Consider the following 13,037-nt stretch of genomic DNA (forward strand, 5'->3'; position numbering starts at 1 on the left):
TTGTCCTTAAAAATTCAAAAAAATAATTAATTTCATGTACTTTTTACACACCCTGTATCTACGCCTTTTATTGAAAGAGTCATTTATTGACTCCAAGATATACACAATCATGTTTGGAACATATTCTGTTACAAAATATTCCAAACACTCTATTTCAATGATGTGCAATGTAAATTGCTCTGATAATAGTCGAAAAGGAGAAAAATGCATTTAAAGTTTCAAATTTACATTGAATCCTGTACATTAATTAGGCGGAAACTGTCTGTTTTCGCAAAAACGGAACATATTTTTTCTTCAAAAGTCATGTTGATTAATAAAAAGGGTCATAACCTCCAAAATATCCAAAAATCATTTTTTGGTAAGTTTTTGGCCTGTAATGCAAAATGGACCACCTTCTGACATGCGACCACATACACAATGTACGTATGCCATGTGTGCAAACTCATGTGATATCCCAAATACAGTCATTCCGACATTCGTTTACTATCCTGTATCCAGCTGCATGTCCAGCTAGTACAGGATCTATACAGTGATTTTTTTTATTTTGGGTGGATCACCGTACTCACTGTATAGGCATTTAATTTTTACATTGAAAATACATGTCACCCATGCACCACGCAATTGAATAGCAGAGCGATACTGCACAGGTTCGCTGCACTGCTGGTTACCAGCTGAGTTGCTCTCGTCTATGTCGCCTCGTCAATCGGGCCGGAGCCTAAAAAACGTGGCGCACATATCATGACATCGAGAATTGATGCAAATTTTTTTCGGTAAAAGCAGTCATACCTAGAAAGGATCAAATTCAAATTGAGAAAATATTCTAGGTATGTCTTGTTGTACTAATCATGTCCAGCTATCAAAATTACTTCACTTCAATATAAAAGGTTCTAGATGCATTGCATGCATTAATAACACAGTTAAAGCCATATTACATGTATAACATTTTCATACAAAATAGATCAGCATTTCTTTGCCATAAAATGTTAATTGGAATTTACTACCACTGTACCAGTGCATATGTCATAGTAGGTATGCTAGGTGAATTCAAATTTGCCATCAAACGGTATCATTTTATATAATTAAAGCCCTTGAGTAAACAAAGCCAAAATCGAAAACCTTTTTTTTCATAGCACTTTCCGTAGCGAAGTTACATCTTGTCAAAGATTGACTTTCATCAAAAAGATTCAGCTAGCAAAATTCCCCAAAACGGCATTTTGGGGGTGTTTCTAGATCTTAGTCTCATTATGATACCGGTAGCAGCTTTTTTAATGGAACTGCTATCAAAATCCTCTAAAATTCCATGTGCAATTGTCTGATCACCATAAAAAATCATATATTTGGGTCAAGTGAAGTATAGAAAACATATTTATGTAGGTTTCCTTCTTGACCCAGTTGTTTTAAATTTCAATGTAAATATGCATTGACATTGTCTCGCTAATTTGGCTGACTAGCAAATGTGTTAACTAAGGTTTGCCTGGGATACCTACATGTATATGTCGCCAATTGATACGTACCACTCCTTCGGTCATGTTATGGTACGACCCTTTGTTGTGTAGATCACCGTCCGGCGTCCCGCACGCCGTGTACATACTGTGTGTTATGAACATTGTGTACATGTATGGTATGCGCTTCCGACTAATAATTCCATCGTAATAATAAAACGACGGTTCCATCGTTTTATTCAAAATCTCGGATTTTGACAAAACTACAGCACCTAGAGTCTTGATTTAAGCAGGGTATATTGGTTTAATAAAGTACAATATAATCGTGTAAAAAAACGAATTTTAAAAATCAGTGAGGGCGTCCTCCTCAGCAAATGTTATAATATCATGGCTTTAATCGCACTTTGGTCCAAACATGCCAATAACACAATCCCCGGGACCAGTGATCGAATTTAGGAAAAATAAATGGTTGTCCCAGAATACAATTTCTGGTTGTCCGTCTAAGTTTTTGGTTGTCCGTAGGCCTACAAATATGACTTTTTGCTAGATTTATGGTTGTCCAGCGGACAACCGAATGAGTATTTTTGGTTGTCCGGCGACTTAATTAGTTGTCCCGGGCAACCGGAAAACCAAAATTTCGAACCCTGCCCGGGACACAATCGCAATCTGGACAGATAGTATCAGTTTGTGAATTGAGGACATCGAATAAGTTCCTTGTACTAAGGGGCCGTCCATAATTTTAAGCATTTTTTACTTACGTACAAAGCGTGCGTAAGAGGGAGGCAGGGGTAAAAATCCTGGGCATGTGTACGTAAGAAAAATGGCGATTTGTTTGAGCAATAAAAAAATTAAAGTGAAAATTATTATGGTATTTTCCAATATTTTATATAACCAATTGACCTAAAATTGTTCAATTCGTTTTAACAATTTCTTTAACATATGCAAAAATGATTTTCGCTTTACATGTAATGTTGAGTCTAATATGCAGAAGCAGTGGTCCTATTTTACATTATGCTCAATTTATTTCATACCAAAATACCAAATACCATACACCAAACATGTCAAAGGGATGTCCCCCTGGTTCCCTCTATATATGATTTGATCCCGGGAGTTCTATTAAAGTGGAAAAGAGAGTATAGGATGTTCAGCAGATTTTGGAGTGCATTAGTCATTTAGTTAGATTCAGGTTGCATTTTTAAAGCTATGTTTTAATTTATTGATGGCTTTCGTTTTCATGAATATAAGGTTTAAAAAGGAATTCTTTTTAGCATTTCTCAACTTATCTGTAAAAATATTAATCATGTTAATCCAGAACTAACTGTCCTCCTGGATCACCGTAACGCGTAATATAACCCTAACCTAAACTCTAACCACAACCCCAAGCCAACCTCTCAATTTTGCTATTAGTAGTCTTGGAAATCCTTCGCCATTTTATTTGTACGTAACTTCGAGGGAGGGAGGGGTAAAAGTTACGTGCGCTTTGTAATGTAAGTGAAAATGGCGAAAATTATGGACGGCCCTAAATCTGGTCCCAAAACAAACCTTGGCCATTATGGCCATATATGCACAATTGCACATGCATATACCCCGGTATGTGAATTGTCATGATTGATTGTTGCGTGATCATGGTGATTCGATTCACAATCACATGCTAACTTTTTTACGCGTCTAAACCTCTACAATTAGCAATCGGTTCTCAATATTATACATGATATGACCTTAGAATATTATTAGTCAACACTCACCGCCAGGCTTGGGTCCTTTAACATGTTTAATACCTTCCAAAAGTGCCCATTTCTGTGGACATGTCGATCGCGATACCGATACCAGAGAGTTGATATTCTTGAGAGGGCACTCTATTCACGTGGCTTCTTTTCCAACGCTAAAAGATCACGAATTTTGGTGGTTTGCAAATGAAAAGTGTCCGCACTATCGATTGATTACGTAACTGTTATGAATAATGTATTAGGTTTTCAATGCAATCGCCTCGACCCATCAATACATATTATCTGTATTTATCAAAGTACTTGGAATAGCAATCTGGTGAGTTCACTGAACTACGCCCTAATACTGATGGAGTTTTAATGGCGTTTAATGGCGCTAATCCTCTCCATACACAGATGAACAAATACAATAGGAGAAGGTCAACACATATGACCTCCTATATGACATGTTATATGAGATCTACAACAACCTGAATATCATAAAGATCAGTGTTCGTTTGTGCATATGAACTGCATATTTACAATACTAAATATTAGTCGTTATATATTATGCCAAATATTGGTATTATGACAACACGGTATATGCATTGTATATAAAACAACTAATAGATCCTGCTATCATGGCGTCAGGTCATTGGTTCATCATATCCCGTATGTTTCTTAAAATTCATTCATATTTGAGACAAATTTCTGTGCCCATTTTACAGGCGTACAGGTGGATCCGGTTTTTTGGTCATTTTCATTTCTTTTTGATGAAAGAATTAAGGTTTTCCACTGCACGGAGGCCACTATGTGATACTAATTTAATGCTATATTTATAAATTGAATACGTGTTCCCGATTGGCTCTATAGCGATTTCACAGAAAAGGTATTTCTAGTACAATGCAGCGTCGGCCTCTAGCTGAGGCGTAGTAGCCTAAGTCATGGACTCCAAGAAAGGCTCTCCATACACAAATGAACAAACACAAAGGAAGGTAGTCTCCTCCGTGACCAGCTTGATTTCGATGGAGCGAAAACAAATTGGCTGCAGAGGAGACAGGTAATTTTGCCATGCAAATGAGGTGAGTGTCAGCCCCCTGCCGATACTGAGTGTAGGCTGCCATTGTAACAGTATCATGTGCTAGAAGGAGTCAAGGAGAGCCCGTTTTCAAGAGGAGCACCCCTGTCGCAGGTGAAATGGCGTTAGGCCTACATGTCACTCATCTCCCGACTCATCTATCATCATTTTATACCAGAAGTGACTCCTAAATTACCTTTGACCCTAAATAAAAAAAAATACCACATAATACATTGGGTATAACAATTCATGTGTGAACATACCATATCACTCTCCTATGTTTTTCTTACCTAAGAAAATTGTTTGAAGGAATTTCGTTTTATACCGAAATGACCCCTTAATGAACTTTGATCCCAAATTAAAAATACCATATAGACATTGAGTAAACACAATTAATGTGTGAACATACCATCACTCTCCTATGTTTTTATTAGGTAATAAATTTTTTGAAGATATTTCGATTTATAACGGAAGTGACACCTTAATGGCCTTTGACCCCAAATCTGTGTACACCCCATAGACATTGGGTAATAACAATGCATGTGTGTAAGTGGCATCACTGTCCTAAGTAATTTGTGGGAGAAGATGTATTTTAAAGGTATTTCGTTTTATACCGAAATGACCCCTTAATGACCTTTGACCCCAAATAAAAAAAAATACCATATATACATTGGGTAAACATAATTCATGTGTGAACATACCAGCACTCTCCTATGTTTTTCTTAGCTAATAAAATTTTTGAAGATATTTCGATTTATACGGAAGTGACCCTTAATGACCTTTGACCCAAAACATGTGTACACCACATTGACACTGGGTAATAACAATGCATATGTGCAAGTGGTGTCACTGTCCTACGTAATTTGTGGGAGAAGATGCATTTTAAAGGTATTTCGTTTTATACCGGAAGTGACCCTTAATGACCTTTTGACCCCAAATAAAAAAATACCACATATACATTGGGTAACTGCAACTCATATGTGAACATACCGTTACTGTCCTATGTTTTCCTTAGCTAATAAAAAAAATTGAAGGTATTCCGTTTTATGCGGAAGGACCCCTTAATGACCTTTTGACCCCAAATCTGTGCACACCTTACAGACACTGGGTAATTACAATGCATGTGTGTAAGTGGCGTCACTGTCCTACGTAATTTGTAGGAGAATATGCATTTTGAGTTAAATTCACGTTTTTGACCCCTATGACCCCTGCGTGACCTTTGACCCCACGAGTTTCATGTGACATGTAGGGGCATGGTCAATGATCATTGTGACCAAGTTAAGTCAAAATCGATGTAAGCATGTGAGTGCTAGAGCAAATGTAATGGTTGACAGAAAGAAAGAAGAAAGAAGAAGAAGAACCTGTAAGAAAAAAGACACAGCCGCGACTAACGTCACGGCTGTGTAAAGACATTCTAAATTTACAAAAAAAGACAAGGAATGAAAAGAGGGTATGAGGAAAGGTAAAGAAATTAAATGAAGCGAAAGTTGCATTGTTCAAAATGGTATCATATCACATTTTTTCCTTTCAGACCTTGATATACATCAAGGCTGTCCACTTTCTGCACTATTGTTTATATTATCTATTGAAGTTTTGGCCTGCGAAATAAGATAGGAAATGGTATAATTATTCAGAATTATTGTAAAAGTGCAGTACATATATCAATGTGTGAGGACGATATTACAGTATTTTTATCACATAACCAGCAGGTCGGTCAGGTTTTATTGTTTGCATTTTCTATTGTACAATGTATTAGGTCTGAAGCTTTATTCAATAAAAACAGAAGTCATGTGGATTGGATCTTAATGGATATAGGTGTAGGGCTGGCACTTTCACACTAAGGGGCATTCGGTGAGAGCAAAATGTAACAAATATGGGGTCATGGGTGAGAGCATGATTTTTGGAATTGGGTGAGAGCAAAATGTAAAAAATATGGGGTCATTGGGTGAGAACATGACCTTTTTTTTTTTTAAATGGAATCTTTGGGTGAGAGCGAAACAGCGCCACAGAAACCTCGAAAATCGAATTTCTAGTTCTAAATGGCTTCAAATTTCTTTGTTTTTTAAAAATAAGTAACAAAATCAGTGATAAATGAAAATTGCTGTTCAAATTGAACTTGTAAGGGTCTTTGAGTGACAGATCAAATGGAAAAATAGGGGGTCTTTGGGTGACAGAGCATGTGTTACGCAAAAAAATATGGGGTCTTTGGGTGACAGCGATGCTGAAAAAGGGGGTCTTAACAGCCCTACATACGCGTCATCTCCAAAGTTGGAGTGCCCCCCCCCGGGGAAGTGCATGGAGTGAACTGAATCTAGAAAGAAAGAACAGTTTACCAACCCAAAGTGTTGCAATCAAAGAAGACAACAAATAAACACAAATCTCAAGTAGCACACAACCCAACTTGGGAAAAGATCCAAAGGAATGTGCTGGCATATGCTTCCCTCTCCCTCTAATTATGCTCATGGGTTGTTGTTATTGTTCGAATGTTGCTGTCTTGCTTTAAGGTTAGCAATTGTGTACACAATACACATAAACAAATATTACACAAGTCGTGTTTTTTGAAACTAGACCATTTTCCACCCTGATATGGCAGTGACGTCAGTATGTATTAGGCAACTTTTTGCAAGCACATCTATGCGGCATCTTTAACCTGTGCATGTGTACGCAAGCAATGTGAACGAATGCTAGCGATGTAACTGCCACATCAGGGTTGAAAATTAACATTGATCTAAATTAATTTAGTTAAAATTCCACACTACTTTTAAATTTGCTTACTGGGAGTGGTTTGGCATTCCACATCATCAGCTGGATGCTGTTAGTCGGAGGTTGTTAACGTTCATGTAATGGGATTATTTCACTTGCAGACAGAGTGTATGTGATGCCGTCCAGAAAGAAAAAGGTTATGAGTTTATTCCACCTTATGATCACTATGACGTCATTGCTGGACAGGTAAGATAATTTTAACCCCATGGGCACTACTACCTTTATGACAGTGCCTCAGATTGGCTCATTACATAATATAATCATCTGAGTAACCAATCAAAATAGAGCTTTTAGATCTCTTAGCACTTTTAAGCTTTATCCCCTTAACCTCTACTGACTATTCTTATCATATCTCTGATTGGCTCAATATATGATAGCCCCCTCTTTGTAACCAATCAAAATAGCTCTTAGAGGCTGATAATTAGACTGGCAGCTTGTATGGAGTGAAAAGTGAACTTTTTGAGTGAAAAATCTTTGTATTACAAATCAGAAGCTTTTCTCAATAGAATTTCATGTACTAAGTATACCAAATTTACGACATCTTTTCCCCAGCATTTGTTTTACAATGTTATTTCCCTTCTTATTATTATTTTTAGGGAACTGTAGGATTGGAACTCCTACAACAAGTACCAGATTTAGATGCAATTCTTATACCAATAAGTGGAGGAGGGTTGTCATCAGGAATCGCCATAGCAACCAAAGCTATCAGTCCTAAGACAAAAAGTGAGTATTGCTATAAATGTTTGACTTTTTGTATTTTTCCATACCAATTAAAATTTGATTTTTCTTTACAGTATTATGTACAGAATATCATCTTTTTGCCAAGCTAATAATTTTGACTTCAGATTTATAATAAAGAATGAACTTTTTCATGGAAATTCATTTAGAATGCGTTGCTGGTTTTACTTTCTCTGCAATGAAACATAATGTGTTGTTCATGTGGCTGTTGCTTTTATTTCTTCTAGGTTAGTGTGATGGCAAAATACTTCACACTGACATTGAAAACTTTTTTTTGATACAATTCACAGCTTATACAAATATTCAAAATGAACTTCTTATTATCACCTTGAATACCTTCAGTATTTTCAGGTTGTTAGAGGTTCCTAATTTTGTGTATAGTATTATTGGGTTGTTAGCAACTTTTCATGTTAAACTAAGTGCTATTTTTTTTTTTTTTTTGTGATCAGTTTTTACAGTTTAAGTCGAAGGCAAAGATCTTGAAAGATGTCTCAAAGCTGGTGAGTGAATTGAATAAATGACAAGTTTGTAGTTGCTTTGATTATTTGTATACAAGCAAAATAAATGCAACTTATCATCAATCAAGTGGATCTCAAGGCTAAAATATGACTTATATTGCCAGTATAGTTCCAACTAAAGGATTATGGTTGAGCTTTGTTTTAATTTGCAAATTAGGATAATATTTCAATTAAAAAAATACTACTGGATTTATCTTGAGGGGTTGCTTATCATTTATATGAAATACAAACAGGACATTTTCTATGCAAAATAATGCTGCAATGTAAAGAAAAATATAATAGTTGCAGTTGAACATAAACATGTGTTAGTTAGAAAAGTTATCAGGCATGCACATATTTTGGGGGGGGCTTTGGGGCACCAGCCCCGAGGTCAAAAATAGAGGCGGCAAAAAGCGAAGGGGCTGACGGAAGAAGAAGGCGGCAAAACCGAAGGGGCGGCAAAAGCAATTAACAAAGAAAAAGGCGCAAAAAAATTGAAAAAGCATAAACATTTTTGAAAAAAGGTTGCTTTTTTTTTTTTTGCTCTTCACTTTTTCAAACGACCGTGAAAAAAATTGGGTCAACCTTTTCGGGCTGTTAAGGAAGGCGGCAAAATTGTTTCTTCTTCAGCCCCGGGGTTGGGGGCGCCGCGATGCACGCCACTGTCAGGGGTGCTAATTAGGAAGCGGTGCTTATTAGGAAAGGGTGCTAATTAGGTTGAAAACTATCATTGGGCTATTCCATTTAAAATCCACACTACTCCTGTGGACGATTTTGGAAACACCTTCCACAGGGGGAGCAAGTTAATTGGTCATAGTTAATCATTTTGAAACCCATACTCCCCCTGTATTATGGTTTTACCTATATCTTCCGCAACTGGAGTGAGTAGGGTAGGACTACCAATTATCGGACACTTAAGCAATTTGCTCAATATTTAAAAAACTGAAGAATATTTTCCTAACTATAGAACATAATGACCAAAGACAGCCCTAAATGTAACATAAAATTTGAATTGATGAGACAAGCCATTATAGATATATGGATTGAAAACCACATTGAGGCATCTTGCCAGTTATCGGACGCCTATGCCAGTTATCGGACACTACGCAGCCAGTTATCGGACACCCGCAAAAATAATGGCACACATCTATTTTTTCAACTCAACCAACTGCAGTTAAGTTTGTGTCTATTCCTTCATGATTTTTGGGTTATATTTGGACATTGTCTGATACTTCACGGTGGCATTTTCCCCACCGCAAACCACATTTAGGTACAATGTAGGCCTATACATTGTAGGCGCATCAACTATTTTAATCATAACATTATAATATAACTTAAACTTAACATCAAACCCTATTTGCGTTCTCAACTTCGCTAAAATACACCTAACATAGTGCAACATGTTAATTGACATACAGCGCCGGCTGGCTGGCAACTGTTTATATGAAGGCCAGAGGGTGTCTGGTAATTGGGCATGCGCAGATTTTACAAGCCAATTATCGGACACTTCATTCAGCCGGAAGCGTTGTTAGCAACCGGTCATGTCAGATGTTGCTGCAGAAACTACACAGTTTTACAAACATAATAATAAAAATATATCAGTTTTAGTAAATTATAGTCATGCCAAATTACGCTACCTCATAAGTAACATGTTTTTAATAATAAAGAGGCATACTCAGTCCATTCACGCTCGTATTTGCGAAATAATAATAAACGGAACCAGCTGCAAGGCAGCCATTTAAATGCAGTAAGTATCTGTTCTTTCATTTGATGCGATATAAATTCATGTTGACTTGAAGAAACAACTCCACATGGTCCAAACCATGTAATCGTCCGATAACTGGCATTGTCCGATAATTGGTAGTCCTACCCTATTTCAAACGGAAGCTACCCACTTTTATCTATTCTATTCGAAACTCATACTCCCTCTGTGGAAGGCTTTAGCTAAATCTTCCACAGGGGTAGTATGGATTTTAAATGGAAGAGCCAATTCTAGGCATAAATGGTACATAACATTTTTAAAGCGAAATGTTTGTTCACTTTCAGGAGAACGTCTGTGGCCCAATCCACCTCGTATGTTAAATACTGTAGCTAATGGAATCAGTACACAGCAACTAGGACAACTGACATGGCCAATTATTAAGGATCTGGCAGAGAAACATGTCTTCACTGTTGTAAGTTTGGGTTTAAAACCCGAAAATAAAACTTCTATAATAGACAAACTCCTTCCTTCAATGAGTAACATCTAAAGACATACAAAAACTGCATCAAACAGCGTGTTTCATTTAAGGTTTTAAACAGTTGCGATTTGGTAGTTCACAGCATCTTGGGAATGGTAGTAAGCTTTGGCAAAAATTGCATTGCTCATTTCATAGCGAGTGTGTAGAAGAATTCAAATATCATTGATATACTTTTGTAGGTCCTGTGGTTCTTGAGTTATGTTGTAAAGAGGGCTGAAACAAACAACACTTTTGTAAAACGTACATAACTCATTAACAACAATAAATCGAGCAGGTTTTCAACGTATATGATTTGTAGAATGAACTTTTGCAAAACATCAAAGCGTTATTTTTCAATAATATATTGATTTAGATAATGAAAACCGATTTTTTTTTGGCTGCTTCGACCAACAATACCTAGTCTACCCTTAAGATTGGTCTGAACCCTGGAATTATGGAAATTTTTGGGCCTCATAACTTCTAAATTGTTGGTCTAAAGTATATAAAAGTATACATATTTAGGATGGCAAAGACTTGATAAGTTCATCTGTGAGGTCAAATTTGGGCCAAAATGCCATTAACACGATGTTAGGCTAATGATCATTATCCTTACACAATAAAACAGTCTGGTTCATCATGTCATGGCACTTGACATTTTGAATGCACACGTGTTTGAGAAAAACATTTTTGCTGCAGAACGACGATATAAAGGGGCGATTTTTCACTATAAATGGAGGCCATAAGAATGATTAAATCTGGCAGAACCGATCTATCCAAATCACCTGTGATGGGATGGTTGAACATTTCTGTCTCTTTTAATGACCTAAACACATACATTCATGTTATTAACTGTTTTTACTTTGTATAGCTGTAACAGGTCAGGTTCTTAGCTACCCATTACTTTTTACTTCTTATTAATTCAGGAAACTTTCTCAAAACATTTCTGGTTTTTTCACATTCATGGTCTCATAAGACTAGCATCTTTTATTTGTGTTCTACACTGTGTTAGTCACATTGTGTTCTAGCTTGCATGTGTTGGTAGGGTAAGCTGACTAAGTGAGAGTGCTGGTTTGATGATCACCAACAGGCCTGATTTTTTTAAGCTCTCAATTATGCATCAGTTCCCTTTCTAATTATTTTTCATTTTTTTACAGAATGATGATGAAATTATTGAAGCTATGCGATTTGCCTGGTCACGATTAAAGGTAATTTTAATGGTGTATTGGACATATTACTATTGTGATTTTTATTCATAAATCTAAATATTAGCCATGATATCAGCCATGATAATAATTATTTGATAGCAAAAGAATATAAAATGCTTGCACTGGACAAGTAATTGGAAGATATTAAACAGGAATATTTTTCTGCAGAATGACGAACAAACTAGAGGAAAAGGGGAAAAGAAAAGAATATATTGAGAACAGTGGAGCAAAGATATATTCTGGCTTCAAAATTTGCCATTTTAAAGATAAAATTGCTACAAAAATGTTACAAAAGTGTCACACGAAATCCAAAAAAAATTCAGTGTAAATTTCTAAACAAAGAGGGTCATTGAGTGAAGCTCATGAAAAAGGGGCTAATTGGGTGGCAGATTTGCAGAAAAAAGGGGTCTATTGACAGGCACATAACTATGCATGCCAATATATGCAAGTGTCCCCCCCCCCCACCACCAACTGGGGTGGCAAACTGATACAAATCAAACAATCCTTCATTTAAAGTGAATATATTTTGACACAACTACATGTACCACATCTTATTTTGCAGCTTGTCATAGAGGAAGCAGCTGCAGCAGGAGTAGCAGCAGTATTATCAGAAAAAATGGCAGCCATGGATCCTGAACTGAAAAGAATTGCTGTCATATTATGTGGTGGTAATGTCGACTTGGATAAACTACCTTGGGCACAGAGAAAAACCACTAATACTGAATAAAACATGATTCACTATACTGTGTCTCGTCTCAAGTTGAGAGTAACACCATGTTGGTTTTCTCAGTGGCAAATTCTAATCAGTGCGTTTACGCTGTTGCGTTGTCAGCGTACAGACAAATTGCCCTTTTGTGTGTGTATACACCCCATGGCATTAGTTTAGCATGCGCAATTCAAATCTTGACATTGACTCACTGCGAAATCCAACATGGCGTTACTCTCAACTTCAGATGAGACAAGACTATATTGGTTTTTATTGATTGTGTTTTAATTGAAATGTATATTGTGTATTCAAATCAGGCAATATGTAATTTAAATTACTGTATTCAAAATTGATGGTATTCTATTAAAGATTTATCATGTTATTAGTATATTATGTTTTATTTTCTTCATCTGTTATTTCTATATCCATACCGGTATTATATGGTCATGCATGAATTTGTGGCATAATCAGCAAATGTTGTTGGTATTATGATTGGCAAAACCATCATTTGGAAACAGACTCATCAAAGACAAATGATTCATTTCAACATGTTTGTTTTTATTCATGTAATGATGAATACCACTTTTTTTGGCTCATTTGTATTTGTTCATTATTGAATAAAACTTTCAAATGATGTATGCACATTCTTCAATAATTTACTTGCCTTACGTGCAGATTCATTCATT

General features: G+C 36.3%; 1 protein-coding gene across 1 annotated transcript in view; it reads left to right on the top strand.

Moving 5' to 3' along the window:
* The window catches only part of LOC140153677 (serine racemase-like), a 64,179-nt gene extending 51,708 nt beyond the window's left edge, over window positions 1–12,471 (top strand). Inside the window, 6 exon segments of the mRNA XM_072176485.1 lie at window positions 7,088–7,172; window positions 7,583–7,709; window positions 8,174–8,224; window positions 10,268–10,395; window positions 11,595–11,645; window positions 12,208–12,471. Of these exon segments, the coding sequence (XP_072032586.1) occupies window positions 7,088–7,172; window positions 7,583–7,709; window positions 8,174–8,224; window positions 10,268–10,395; window positions 11,595–11,645; window positions 12,208–12,372 (607 nt within the window). The 3' untranslated portion in view covers window positions 12,373–12,471.
* The last annotated feature ends 566 nt before the right edge of the window (window positions 12,472–13,037 follow it).

The sequence above is a fragment of the Amphiura filiformis genome, chromosome 5, assembly GCF_039555335.1.
Source record: "Amphiura filiformis chromosome 5, Afil_fr2py, whole genome shotgun sequence".
NCBI classification, from domain to species: Eukaryota; Metazoa; Echinodermata; class Ophiuroidea; order Amphilepidida; family Amphiuridae; genus Amphiura; species Amphiura filiformis.